The sequence below is a fragment of the Carassius carassius genome, chromosome 38, assembly GCF_963082965.1.
Source record: "Carassius carassius chromosome 38, fCarCar2.1, whole genome shotgun sequence".
Classification (NCBI taxonomy): Eukaryota; Metazoa; Chordata; class Actinopteri; order Cypriniformes; family Cyprinidae; genus Carassius; species Carassius carassius.
In genome coordinates, this window is record NC_081792.1 from 8,043,932 (window position 1) to 8,059,678 (window position 15,747).

A 15,747-nucleotide genomic window follows, 5' to 3' on the forward strand; every position below is an offset into this window, starting at 1 on the left:
AACGACCCACATAGGAAATGAATGGGAAATACAAGAAAATCCGAAAACTCAGAGAAACTTTGGTGGTACAAACTACAGATCAGCCACTGTGCAGAAAAAAAGTGTACAGCAATGAAGGGGTGACACTCTAAAACATCAAGAGTGCAAATAAGACACCCTCCCCCCCACACACACACACCCACACACACAAACACACACACACACAGAGAAATTAACTGGTAAGACTGAAACAGCAAATTTTGCTATATTTTACTATATAATCATAATAACTCCAAAACTATAGCAAGGAGAGTCAAAAGGTAGGTATCGTTTGAAAGAACTCTTTTTAAATTTTTCAAAAATATAAATTAGATTACATTTAGACATTGTCCTGCAGAGAAATTGCGGATAAAAGACAAAATATATATATATAATTTGTATTATGATTTTGCATATCTTTCTTATTTGTCATGGAATAACTCAGGAAGGAAATAAGGTAGGAGGAAAATTCTTTTTTAGTGAAGTCCCCCTACATGTTAGCTGCATCTGGATAAAAAATAATAATAATTTGGATAAAGGAATCAAAAGTTACAGCATTTGGAACAGAGATAGCCTTTTTGTACAGTCTTTGACGCCCCCTCATGGGCAATTGTTTCTCCATGAAGAATATCTAGTCATAAAAGCAATAGATTATGTTAATTTTAGGCTCATTGTAATTGTAATAATATGCTGTAAAAAATGAAGTGCCATTTTCAATGATCTGTGAATGTTTCATGAGCTGTATGATGTTTTTGACACATTGCAGTACATTATTTTATAGATTATGAAAAAAAAAGAAATTGTATTTATCACCAAATAACTCAGCAATACTTAAGATTTTTTCAAAGTGGATACATTCACTGTAAAGGTCATACCCTAAGCTTTCAAATGACATCAACTTTGTGTTAATCAAGGCAATATTTTTGAAAAATATGGTAATGAATATTTTCGCAGCTAGGTGGCGCCTGCTGGCGGTACACTCGGTTTTAGAGGGATTACTCAGCACTCGTTAAGAGTTAATAAATGTGATTAGATGCATTAAAAAGCTGAGATCCTAAGCTTTAAAATGATATATAGATTGTGTTGTTCCATTCAGTGGTTGCTTAGTAATTCGATTTTTTTTCTTTCCAAATGGGAATAAAAAAAAAAAAAAAAAAAAAGCTATGGCAGCCTATAGGCGGTTACAGGACATTACACACATTTATTATATTTTAAAGCCACTGGATGGCGCTCTTCTCACTTGAATTTTTTTTTATTTTAGGCCTGCACTCTATTTTGATGTGCAATGGTGCATTTATTGAAAAAAAATTAAAATTAAAATAAAATAAAAATATATATATTAATTCTAATGGAAAAAATTGCTCATAAAAAATATATAATTAATGCAAAGTATCATAAAAATCTTTAAAAATTCTAAATAATATACAAAAAATATTATTGAACAAAAATATATTTGATTGGTTTTCCTGGGAAAAAAAAAGTTACATTTTTAAGGCTTCGGTCTTTTTTGACCCGGAGGAAGCTAAGTGTAACCCATTTACGAAGAAGCCCAGAGGGTTAAATTGAGGCTACTGCTTTTGTTTTGGTAAAATTTATTTGAAAAAAATACAGAAATAATTTGCCATCAACTCCTCCTGAAGTGACTTCAGGAACGATCGTTTGGAAAGGAGATTTTCCAGAAGAGGACGCACAATTTAAATGACGTACATGCTACACATCATCGAGTGTTCTTCATCAACATCCATCGGGTCTTCTACAAATTAAAAGGTAATTAAAATCTTATTCATATTGCCAAGAATGTTTGATATCAAACTGATTATCAGGAGCTTGTCTTGTTAGGGATGTTAACATGTCATTATCAGCGAGGCTTAGATTTGAATAGCCAAAACAATATTACTTTTTTTTTTTTTTTAATTTTGAAACATTAGTCGAACGTCTGCATCCGAGAAACAACACTTGTTAACCGGTAAGAGAGGCAATCGGCAGATGGAGGCAGCAGGAAAATATCATTAGCAATAATTAGCTTACATCTTGCCCGGTGATTGATTTATTTCAACCAAACCATAAGATTACTGGAACATCGACTAACCGATGGTTTTGGTGAGTTTTATTTTGTTTGTGTCGACTTTTAATGCAATGTGTTTTACAAACAGTTAACAAGAATATTAAGCTAATGTTAATTGTAGTTCGGTTAAAGAGAGACACTTGAATCCTCAAGGCTTTGCATTTTTCTGTTTAAACGGAAAATTGGTGAGAAAATATTGCCTTTCTGGACTCTTTGTGAATGCATTTTGTTTATTTATATGTCGCTGCGCGTCTCACATTACTTCTACCAACTGTTTTAGAGAGTTTTGTCAAACCGTTTGGCTTCATCTGTGGCTTTTCTTTCACAATCTTAACATTGCAACTCGGTTAAGGTTAAACATTTCTGCGTGAAGACTGATACGGTGTCACTAAAGCCAGCAGCAGTAATCAATCTGGCAGTAACAAAATGTTTCCCTGTCAGATCTGTTGCCATAATTGTGCCACAATAGTGACATACATAAGGCACATGAGAATTCATAAAAATACACCTAATTTAACTTTTAAGTGTGTTTTGCCAGATTGCAGTCAGACTTTTCAAAACTTTTCAACTTTTAAGTGTCACACTTACAGACATAACAAACGTGTAGTTAGGCCTACTTTGTCTGGTGTTGAACTAACATGTCATGTTGATATCTGCAGTGCAAAGTGTGAGACTTTGACGTTATTTTACTCTCATTTGAAAACACACATTAGAGAGGGGAAAACAGTCGCTTGTCCTTATAAACACTGTAGCAAGAGCTTTACAGTTTTATCAACATTCACATCACACATGAGTCGGAAACATAAAAATGGTGCTGAGGAAAATTTGGCTGAGTCCGTTGTAAATCCTGGCGTTTCCCATGAGAGTGAACAAGATCAGTCTGATATGCAGATTGATCCTCCCAGTGATGCAGGTGATGAACAAGAGATTTACCCAGAGATTGCTGATGAATCACAGTTCTTTAAAAATTTAGCCCTTTTTTATTTGAAATTGCAAGCCAAGTGTTTGCTCCCATCCTCTGTCATCCAAACAATTATTGAAGATTTTCAGGAAATACATGATATAAGCCAGTCACATTTGCTGTTCAAACTAAAAGAGAAGTTGATTACACTTGGGATTTCTGAACCTGACACAAACAATGTGATTGATGTCATGAAAACTGAGGATCTCTTTAGGACCTGCAACACTCAGCCACTGAAAACTGATCAGAAAAGAAAAACAGTTTTCAAGAACAGCTTCAACTATGTTGAGCCAGTTCAGATCTGTCTAGGTCAGAATGAGGCAGGCAAAGAGTGTTTTGCCCAGTATGTTCCTATTAAACAGACAATTGGTTCTCTATTCCATTGCCAGTCAGTGCAGGAACAATATAAGCAAGTACACTCCAGTATTGGTTCTAAAGATATTCTTAAGGAAGTGTGGGATGGCAAAAATATGGCTGAGAATGTTCTCTTCCAAACGGAGAGCTCATCACTGAGCTTGATCCTGTATCAGGATGCATTTGAAGTGGTAAACCCACTGGGATCTGGAAAGAAAAAACACAAGATACTTGCAGTGTATCTAACTCTTGCAGATTTAATGCCACACAACAGATCCAGCACTGATCAAATGCAACTTGTTCTTCTCTGTAAAGAAAACGATTTTAAGTATTTTGGTCAAGACTTGGTTATGGGCACACTCGTCAATGATCTTAAAGATCTTGAGCTCAATGGTATTACCCTGTCTGATGGAAAGGTCTACAAGGGAACTTTGTGTGCCATTGCAGGTGACAACCTAGGCTCACATAACATAGGAGGGTTTGTGGAGAACTTCAGCAGGAGTTCACACTTCTGCAGATATTGTGATATCAGCAGAGAAGCATTCCATGCAGATCCTCTTATCCAGGGCACAAAACGCACAGTGCAGTCATACAGTGGTCATGTTCAGAGCAGTGAAGGACAGTCTACATCTAGTGGAGGTGTTAAATTTGACTCTGTGTTTAATACGCTCAAATACTTCCATGTATGTCAGCCTGGGTTGCCTCCATGTCTTGGCCATGATCTTTTTGAAGGTATTGTATCCTCTGATCTGGTACTGTACATTAACCATCTTGTTAAGGTGGATAAAATGTTTAGCTATATTGAGTTGAATCGACGAATAAATCAGTTCAAGTATCTCTGTAGGGATGCTAATGACAAACCGTGTGAGGTTAATCCAGAGGGTGGAAAACTTGGGGGACATGCTGTGCAGAATTGGTGTTTGCTGAGAATGTTGCCCGTTTTGATTGGAGACAAAATAAAAAATCCAGGTGACAACAAAGTATGGCAGTTGGTTTTGCAACTTAGAGAAGTTGTGGACCTCATTTGTGCACCTGCAATTTCAATTGGTCAGATAGCCTACCTAAGAGTTCTGATTGATGAATATTTGCATTGCCGAATACAAACCTTTCCTGACAACCCACTGAAGCCCAAACATCATTATGTCAGTCATTATCCTGAGCTTATTATCCAGTTTGGGCCACTTATTCGCCTATGGACTTTAAGATTCGAGAGCAAACACGCATATTTTAAGCAGTGTTTGAGAAAATTGCGCAACTTTAAGAATCCATGTTCTACCCTTGCAGAGAGACATCAGCTTCTGCAGGCCTTTCTGAGTGCTGGTACATTCTTCCCTCCAGGTGTTTCAGTGGAGAGGGGCACACAGTTTTTCTCAGATGACTAGAATGATGTAATCATAGAAGCAGTTGCACATCACAATTTTGACTCCACAAACACTCTGATAGCCAATGAAGTGACTGTGAAGGGGACAAAATACAGAAAGAACATGCTCATTGTGATTGATGATGATGATGATGAGGGGCTTGTCACTGGAAAAATCAAAGTGGTTCTCGTTCATAAGGATTCAGCAGTATATTTTATTGCTGAAAAGTATCGTGCCCTGCGTATTCCTGACATGGGTGTTTACAGCCTCACACTGATGCAGAGAAGCTACTGTTGTATTAATCAGGAGAATCTGCTAGATTACTATCCCTTGCCTGAGTACACTGTCCATGGCACACCACTGATAATTCTTCACCATTCTTTCCCTCTAGTCCAGAATGATGGCGAACATGAGTGAAGAAATCAAAGAGATCATCTGCAAGACCTTGCCAAATCTGTCTAAAGAAACCCAGTTACAAATAATATCAAAACTTCAGAGCTCTGGCTTGGAATCAAAAGAAGACTTAAAATATGTACAACAGGAAGACATTGCTGATCTGTTACCTGTTATCCAGCGCAGAAAACTCCTGGATGCATTCAAGTTAGGTATGGTTAATTTAGTGTGCCATTCTCTTGTTATATTCTCTTGTTTATTCAGTTGTGGAATTTCTTTTTTCTAAAACTACATAATGCACCTTTAAACTTTTTAAATATGCCTAATATAAGGAGAGTTAAGTAGACTTTTGGCCAAATGTCTGTAGTGACTCTGATATAGTTTATTAGTTATGTGCCCTAATCTTTTTTTTGTTTGTTTGTTTTTTTAGAAACTGAGGCAGTTACATTGGATCTTCAAGTCATTCCAACTTCGTCACCAATGGCGAGTAGTGATTGGTCGGTGTCTGGGTCTTCATCACCAACATTATGCACTCCGCCTAATTCTAGCTCATCACAGCTATCGACCATTTCATCATGTTCAAGCCAGGGAAGAAACAGCGAGCAAATCAACAGACCTTCCACATCTCAGATAATGAAAACATGGCCAGAAACATTTCAGGTCCCTTGGGAACAAATGCCACAGGAAATTCGTTCTGCTATTGCAGATGGCAAGAGACCTAAACCAGTTGAGCGACGCCAAATGGTACGAGTACTCGCGGATGAAATGAGAAGGTATGAAGCTAACCCCACTCGCGCACAGTGCCTAACTGTGGTTCGAAATATCATCAGGCAGTACCCAAAGAGTTTTGCTGATATTGCACCAGATGGGTCACTTCTGTGTGGAGGTTATACATCACTTTTGATTCAATTGAAAAACCGCATTGAGAATGTGAACCGTGACGGAAGCTTCTCATGCCACCGATCCTCTACAGGCAAGAGGGGTCCAACTGACACATATGGTTGTACACGTTTTCAGCCAGAGCTACCCCCAGAAGAAACCGATGACACTGTGGAGCAGCACCGCCAGAGACTGGAGGAGATTTACAGACAAGAGGGTGCAGGTGGAGCAGAAAGAGCAGAAGTTAAAAATCTAATGGAGCTCACATTCACTCTACAACGTCGCCATATAAATACACTTCCACCACCTGACATTGAAGATATGAAAAGCAAATGGCCTTTTCTTTTCATGCCAAGGTATATATACGCACATTTTGAGTTGCTCACAGACATCAATGTGCTTCGTAGCTTGGAACTCAGTATGGAGGAATGTGGAAGAGCCATCACAGAATACTTCAGGGGAAAACCTACCAACAAAGATGTCAAGGATATCCTCTCTAATGGTGAAGATAATGAGATGGCACTTCGTGTTGTTCAATTGCTCATGGCACACTTTGGAGAGGACCTAACCGGACTGATCCTCCTTACAGATGTAAGTTTTATTTTTTATTTAGCCACAAAAGGGTGAATACTACTTTTTAGACATTTGCAGTAGAACTCGCCAAGACCTGTACAAATAAAATTGTTACCCTTTACCCAATTTTGAATGGCAAATCTATTTAGCAGTTTGACTGTACTTCAGAAGCCTACCTTATTCACCTCTAGGTTACTCTCACCTAGTGTTTACTAATTATTGACCTTTTTACAATTTTTCTTCTTAAAAATCGTATTATGGTAAGCATAATATATTTGTTCCCTAAAGGTGTCTGCCACTGCAGCTGACGTTGAGACAACTCTCAGTCTTCCTGCAAGTCCACGCCTGATACTGCCTGCTATACATTTAATTTAAATTCCTTGATAGACACATTATATACAGTATCATATCGACCATTCATCTTAGGTTTACAAATGTTTACACAAGGTAACATGCATTCCCATGTTGTTATGACTTAAAGTTTCAGGTGCAACAGGGCAAGTCACAATTAATGGTTGGATGATCACTTTTGAGGGGCGTGTAATATCTGAGGGCATCACACCAACATTTGCAACGGGACTTGCTGCTGTGTTTGCAATCTACTATATATTCAACCTTCAATATCAAGATGAAGCAGCCTGCACTCTGGAATTCATTCAGAGGTAAAAACCCCTTCATTCCTTGTCATCATTATATGGATATACAATTAAATTAATGTGTATGTGTTTGTATTTGTATTTTTGCATAAAATGGTATTAGTACTGTACATTTCAAGCCACAAAACACACACACACACACACACACACACACAGTAACAGTAACACAAAACAGTAAGTTGTTGCAACCCCACTCTGATTTTAGACTATTTTGATTTCAGGCGCTTCATTGGTATAAATCCAGAGAGAGGGACAAAGGCCAAAAGGGGAAAGGTTGTCTCCAAGAAGAAAGGTGTGATCGTCCAGAAGAAGTCTTCTGCAGTCAATACACACGTCGCCATGCTACTGAAGAATCTCCTTGACTTTGAATGGAACTTCATATAGATCGGTGAGCTCTTTAATCTCACTCTCTTTGTTTTGACAGTCTGGCATTGACACATTAAGCCACAAGAGAACTGGTATTATTACTTCATAAACATTAGCTTGGAATGTATACTGTACTTATTGTATAATTTATTTATTATTATGATTATGATTGTTTGCTGTTGTTTGACAGTGGCAACACTGGAATAATGCTGCAGAGAGGAACAGCTACCAAAGTGATGGTCATCTCTCCTGGATCCACGAGAACCAAAACGTAAAAACACAAGCCTACCTCACAGGACTATTTTCAGAGGTAAAAACATAAGCCTACCTCAAAGGACAATTTTAAGAGGTAACCTGCAAGTCTAGTGGCACAGATGCCTACCTTACAATTTCATCCCTAAATGTTTTTTATTTTATTTTATTGATGCATATTGTCAAAATGTTCTACTGTACTATAATAGTTTCAAAATGGCCTTAATGCACATTTTCAAAATGTTCTCAAGTTTGTTTTCGAAATGTTGCTAATTCTGCATGTTCAAAATGTTATTATAAAAGTATATTTTTACAGGCAATACATTGCATTTTAAGAGGAAAAACATGCGCCTGTGGGCTTTTCCCCCCAAAAACATTGGCAAAGATGCTTGTATGCTAAATGTTCTTACTTATTTAATCAAAAAAGGTCTTAATGTTGTCTTAATAGTGTAGTTTTCCAAGAGAATTTGTTAAGTGTTCAAACTTATGTCTTAAAGGGTTAGTTCACCCAAAAATGAAAATTCTGTCAGTAATCACTCACCCTCATGTTGTTCCAACCCCGTAAGGCTTTCGTTCTTCTTCGGAACACAAATTAAGATATTTTTGATTAAATCTGAGAGCTGTCTCACTCCTCCAAAGGCTCCTAAGGGATTGAAAGTTGCCGGCCCAGAAAAGTCATTAAAGACATTGTTAAAATAGTCCAAGTGACTACAGTGGCTCAACCATATGTTTATCAAGTGACGAGAATACTTTTTGTGCGCAAAAAAACAAACAAAAATAATAACTTTATTCAACTATTCATTTTCTTCTGCGTGGGTCTGAGTATATTCATGTAGTGTAACAGCGCAGCGCATCTGTGTTGTACGTCACCACGTGGGCTCACTATTGGCCGTAGCTGGTCATGTGTGTGATGCGTGTGATGTACAACACAGATGCGCTGCGCTGTTACACTACATGAATATACTCAGACCCACGCAGAAGAAAATTAATAGTTGAATAAAGTCATTATTTTTGTTTGTTTTTTGCGCACAAAAAGTATTCTCGTCACTTTATAAACATATGGTTGAACCACTGGAGTCACTTGGACTATTTTAACAATGTCTTTAATAACTTTTCTGGGGTGGCAAGTTTCAATCCCTTAGAAACCTATGGAGGAGTGATCCAGCTCTCAGATATCATCAAAAATATCTTAATTTGTGTTCTGAAGATGAATGAAAGTCTTACGGGGTTGGAACAACATGAGGGTGAGTGATTACTGACAGAATTTTTGGGTGAACTAACCCTTTAAATAAGATAAAGTCATCTATAGATCATGCCCTTCCCATTTGGTAAAGGGTTAGGGGCAGTCTCTGACGAGCAATCTAAGAGTTTAAGTTTATTGCCATAGTCTAAAGCAGACACTACTTTTCCATTTGTTGTATTCATGTTGTTAACATTGCTCTTTGAAATAAAGGTATTTGATTGTGAAGTTTGTATTGCTTATTTTGCACAATATTCACAATAATGTATATCTTAAGCAACTGTCTATAGGCCTGAGAATAATGAAGTTTATTGCAATCAATACTGATTGCAATGAAGACTTTTAGTAAACTTATAAATTTAGTTATTGTATTATCTACTGTACCTGTCTAAAGTAAACTGTGAAAAGTTAAAGTAACAACCTAAACAATATTGTAATTTCCAAATAATCACAGAAATATGCATTTGTTTTACTGTATTAGACTGAAACCATTTAACAGTGTGACTACAGAAATATACCATTTTTCTGGTTTACAGACTACTACCGTAAAATAATTTTACGTATGAATACCGTAAAAATAACGGTATACTGCTGGCGTCTCTGCTGCCAGCTCTTTACTGTTATTTTACAGGAAAATTTTTTACAGTGCAGATTGTGTGTGTGTGTGTGTTTACTGCCAGTCAAAGTTTGGACATTTTGGATATTCTCTTGATATTGCTTAAACTGCTTGAAATTAGTTTTGTAGACATAAAACATAAAATGTGTTTAATATAATCATTACTGCCAACTTGGAAACCATCTTGGTTATATTTTGAGGTAACTCTTTTCCAATCAAGCAAGTGAATATATATAGGGAAAAGCAAAAACCTTAAAATCAAAAATATTAAGTTCCTCTTCTGGAACTCGAGTTGCGTCGGTGAATACTTTGGGAACGCCCTTCAGCGTTTCCGGCTCAGAACCACGTTTGTTATCAGTTCAATAGATGGGCGAGATGTCATAGGCAGGTGACATCAGAGACCAGAGTCTTTCAGCAAGCGCTCTGTGTGTGTGTGTCAGTTTCTATCTGTTTGTGAGTCTTATTTAGTATTGTTTGTTCACTGATAAGCTACATTATGTCAAAACTTCAGTCAAGAGAAGTTTTTTGGCCTAAAGCAGGCAGCATTCAGGCTGTGTGTTTTTCCCTGCCCACGAAAGAAAAATATATTGGGGTAGGGAAACACGCAGTTTCTGTGTTGCTTGAGAGCGAAGCACATGACGAGAGTGTTTTTTTATTGCTTTGCTTCACTCTCAGAAGGTTATTTTTAAGGAGGGAGCATTCACTAGCGTTTCTCGAAGTGCCAGTCCCGCTTTTGCCAAGGCAGAGCGTTGGCTATGTTCTCGGGTTTAACTTTCTGATCCGGTGGATGGAATGTAGAATGGTGATTCCCTATCTTCTTCCTCAAACGCCCGATCTGGCACCCACTTCCGGGGTTTCGGAAGCCCGTGCTGCAGTCCTTCACCCCAAGGAGAGGACATGACGCTCCTCCTGTCTTGGCAGATTGACATGGAGGGGGTCAATGAGCTCGCAGTTGCAAAAACATCAGATGCACAAACATCAGTTGCATAAGCATCAGTTGCACAAGCAGTTACACAAGCATAGTATGCCTAATATTTTAACGAGCAGCATTAATGAGGATTGTAGCTCATGCAGTCAGCTCTCAGAAAAAATAAGAGGGCTGATTGTGCTTCTCCGCTCTCACCAGGGATGCTCCGAGGAGTGTGTCCGTGCTTGTAATCTTGTGATTCCGGTCCTGCTGCTGCTGAGGCCCAGCGGCAACAATGTTTGCGTGGATTGCACATGATCTGGCGGACAGGTTGGAGACGGTTTTTCCTATCTCCACCCGCATTCCCTAGATCTGGAGCTCATTATCGAGGCTCGGAAGCCAGCGCTGTGGTTTCTTCCCCCTTTGAGTGTGAACTCGCTACTGCAGCTATTAATCTCAGAGAAGATTGATATAGTTTTTGTGACCAAGTGATAAGACTAGGAACACAGGAACACAGGAGACGAGAGATCCAAATGCAGTGTGGGTTTTAATGGGAAATCCAAAATCAGAATCCAACAAGCAGGGGGTCAAAACCAAAAATCAATCCAAATTAAACAAACAGGAACAGGTACAGGAACTAGAAACTAGGAACGCGAGGAAACTGGGTGACAGAAAGTAAGGACTCCATAAAAACAAACAGAAACAGACCGGTTAATATAGGCAGGGTAATGACTATCAAGTGAAGACACCTGAGTGCAATTAAAAGCATATTAGTATGTTATGTGTAAGCCAGGTTAAAGAGATGGGTCTTTAATCTAGATTTAAACGGCAAGAGTGTGTCTGCCTCCCGAACAATGTTAGGTAGGTTATTCCAGAGTTTAGGCGCCAAATAGGAAAAGGATCTGCCGCCCGCAGTTGATTTTGATATTCTAGGTATTATCAAATTGCCTGAGTTTTGAGAACGTAGCAGACGTAGAGGATTATAATGTAAAAGGAGCTCATTCAAATACTGAGGCGCTAAACCATTCAGGACTTCATAACTAATAAGCAATATTTTAAAATCTATACGATGTTTGATAGGGAGCCAGTGCAGTGTTGACAGGACCGGGCTAATATGGTCATACTTCCTGGTTCTAGTAAGAACTCTTGGCAGTAATTTTGGACTAGCTGTAGATTGTTTACTAAGCGTGCAGAACAACCACCCAATAAAGCATTACAATAATCTAACCTTGAGGTCATAAATGCATGGATTAACATTCCTGCATTTGACATTGAGAGCATAGGCCGTAATCTAGATTTGATTTTTTTGAGATGGAAAATTTCAGTTTTACAAATGCTAGAAACGTGGCTTTCTAAGGAAAGATTGCGATCAAATAGCACACCTAGGTTCCTAACTGATGACGAAGAATTGACAGAGCAGCCATGAAGTCTTAGACAGTGTTCTAGGTTAATACATGCAGAGTTTTTAGGTCCTATAATTAACACCTCTGTTTTTTCAGAATTTAGCAGTAAGAAATTACTCGTCATCCAGTTTTTTATATCGACTATGCATTCCATTAGTTTTTCAAATTTGTGTGTTTCACCGGGCCGCAAAGAAATATAGAGCTGAGTATCATCAGCATAACAGTGAAAGCTAACACCATGTTTCCTGATGATATCTCCCAAGGGTAACATATAAAGTGTGAAGAATAGCGGCCCTAGTACTGAGCCTTGAGGTACTCCATACTGCACTTATCGATATGATCGATATGATGATACATCTTCATTCACTGCTACGAACTGATGGCGGTCATATAAGTATGATTTAAACCATGCTAATGCACTTCCATTAATGCCAACAAAGTGTTCAAGTCTATGCAAAAGAATGTTGTGGTCAATTGTGTTTAACACAGCACTAAGATCCAATAAAACTATTAGAGAGATACAACCACGATCAGATGATAAGAGCAGGCCATTTGTAACTCTAAGGAGAGCAGTCTCAGTACTATGATATGGCCTAAATCCTGACTGGAATTCCTCACATATACCATTTTTCTCTAAGAAGGAATATAATTGTGAGGATACCACCTTTTCTAGTATCTTGGACAGAAAAGGGAGATTCGAGATTGGTCTATAATTAACTAGTTCTTTGGGGTCAAGTTGTGGTTTTTTAATGAGAGGCTTAATAACAGCCAGTTTGAAGGTTTTGGGGACATATCCTAATGACAATCAGGAATTAATAATAGTCAGAAGAGGATGTATGACTTTTGGAAGCACCTCTTTTAGGAGCTTAGATGGTATAGGGTCTAACATACACGTTGTTGGTTTAGATGATTTAACAAGTGTATACAATTCTTCCTCTCCTATCGTAGAGAATGAGTGGAACTGTTCCTCAGGGGGTCTATAGTACACTGTCTGATGCGATACTGTAGCTGACGGCTGAATGGTTACTATTTATCTCTAATAGTATCAATTTTAGAAGTAAAATAGTTCATAAAGTCATTACTGCTGTGATGTTGGGAAATGTCAACACTTGTTGAGGCTTTATTTTTCATTAATTTAGCCACTGTATTGAATAAATACCTGGGGTTATGTTTGTTTTCTTCTAAAATAGAAGAAAGGTAATTGGATCTAGCAGTTTTTAATGTTTTTCTGTAGGATAGGTTACTTTCCCACCAAGCAATACAAAATACCTCTAGTTTTGTTTTCCTCCAGCTGCGCTCCATTTTTCGGCATGCTCTCTTTAGGGTGCGAATATGCTCATTATACCATGGTGTCATACTGGTTTCCTTAACCTTCCTTAAGCGTAAAGGAGCAGCTGTATTTAAAATGCTACAAAAGAGAGAATCCATAGTTTCTGTTACATCATCAAGTTGTTCTGAGGTTTTGGATATGCTAAGGAATTTGGATACATCAGGAAGATAACTTACACATAGCCAGTATGTGTGTTCCTACTGGCTACATACACAGTAAAACATGAGTATTTTTTTAATCTCACACAGATATTTCTACTTGTTCTGACTGGCTTTCATTGGCTTTACCTAATGTAGTAAGTCGATTCTGACATTTACTGAATAAGATCATTTAATTGAGGCATTATGACACAAAGTGGTACATTTTCAGGTTAGTTAAAAAAATACTTTATGTTTTAAGCTGTAAACAAATAGCTTCATATTACATATACATATGCCATTTAAAAAAAAAAAAAAACACCATATTTATATAAAAAAGTCCAAATATATTTTCAATTGAGTTGTATTATGTTATTTATAGTAATTACAAGAATACAGCATATATGATATCATCGTATGTTGTTTTATCTTAAATAAATCAGCATTAACACTTATAAAATAATAATTTGTAATATATTTGATACATTTACAAAAATATAATAATATAATACAATACACTAAAATAGGTAATGTAAGTTAAAGGGTTAGTGATATACGACGCTGCAGCGTCACTGCAGTGTTGTGAACTTGCTCACAACAGAGAACATAGAAGACTGAATAAAGTCGTAATTTTTGTTATTTTTGGACCAAAATGTATTTTCGATGCTTCAACAAATTCTAACTGACCCTCTGATGTCACATGGACTACTTTGATGTTTTTATTACCTTTCTAACCATGGACAGTATACCGTACATACATTTTCAATGGAGGGACAGAAAGCTCTCTGACTAAATCTAAAATATCTTAAACTGTGTTCCGAAGATGAACGGAGGTCTTATGGGTTTGGAACGACATGAGGGTGAATCATTAATCACATAATTTTAGTTTTTGGCTGAACTAACCCTTTAAGTGTGGGCACAAATGTATAAGTTGACAGAACACAACATATTCTCTATGTAGTCAAGTATTTCTTTCATGTTAACAAGAGCTCTGTAGTAACTCTGTTTTATTGTTAATTGTGTTTTATTACTTATTAAAAACAATAAATCTAATTTAAAAAATATACATAATTGTTTAGTATATAGAATAATAGATAAAACAGAATAGAGTCTGTAGAGTAACTTTCAATGGCAAAACTAGTACATTTGATTGATTGATTGATTGATTGATTGATTGATTGATTGATTTATTTATTTATTTATTTATTTATTTATTTATTTATTTATATTGGTGATACATTTCTTGGCACATAAAGTTTTTAAATTCACATGAAGGAAGCATGTAGTCTCTCTCTCTCTCTCTCTCTCTATCTCTCTCGCTCTCCTTTTTGTACTATTGAAAACCTTTCAGCTTTTATAGAGCTAATCTGACAGGAAAATCTTTGAGAGGCTTCACAGGCTAACTGCCCAGAGATTTCAACTGTCTGCTCTGGATGCCGAAATCGCTGTGCCCTGGATTCCTATTAGTCAAAACACCCCGAGCCTGCCCTCTTCAAACACACACACACACACACACACACACACACACATAAACTTACACTGCTCCCCATGCAGCACTGGCCAGGAGTGAGATACCTGTCAACCTGTAGCATCTCTGACTGTCAAACTGAGCCTGTTATTTAGCACCCTCCTCCTGAAACACATACACACACACACACACCCTTCAACTCTTCACAATGTTTTAAAATGTTTTTCAGATGTTGTCAGAAGTGCTCAAAATGACTGACAATACATTTGGTGTTGTGTAATGAATACATGAATACATGGATATTATTTAAGATGCATTTGCCATTTCAGTGCTGGTTTGCTTATGACACCGGAGCTTTTTGTGTCTAATCTGATGGACTGGCAGAAATGTAAAAGTCATTACTTACATTGTAGAATTGTTTCCGAGTATGTCACGCTTGTCAGCCACTGTGAAGCATGATTTCACAGCGTAATCTGAGAACAGGTATTCAGGCACGGTAAAGTCTATCTGAGCATGTGTGTCACGGTTGGTAAACCGTGATCTCTGGGTTTTGCACTTTGTGGGTGAAGTCTGTTAATTGTCATCAGCAACAGCTGTCACTCATTACTCATCCCTATATATTGGCTTGTCTAGCGTCTTGTGTTCGTGAGAGCGTTGTTTCATGTTTGTAACCTATGCCTCGCTTTCTTGTGTGTTTCTGCGTTGGATGTCCGTGTCTCCCCGGTACCCCGTCCACTCTATGCAACCCACCACCAAGCAACACCACTT

The 15,747-nt window shown here is 37.6% G+C and overlaps 1 protein-coding gene across 1 annotated transcript; it reads left to right on the forward strand.

Annotated features, from left to right (window-relative positions):
- The first annotated feature begins 5,632 nt into the window (after positions 1–5,632).
- On the forward strand, positions 5,633–6,658 carry LOC132118959 (uncharacterized). Its single transcript, XM_059528709.1, has one exon. The coding sequence runs from the start codon at positions 5,633–5,635 to the stop codon at positions 6,656–6,658; it is 1,026 nt and encodes a 341-aa protein (XP_059384692.1).
- The last annotated feature ends 9,089 nt before the right edge of the window (positions 6,659–15,747 follow it).

Coding starts and splice junctions, on each gene's coding strand:
- LOC132118959 (XM_059528709.1), top strand. CDS start 5,633: ATGGCGAGTAGTGATTGGTCGGTGTCTGGGTCTTCATCACCAACATTA.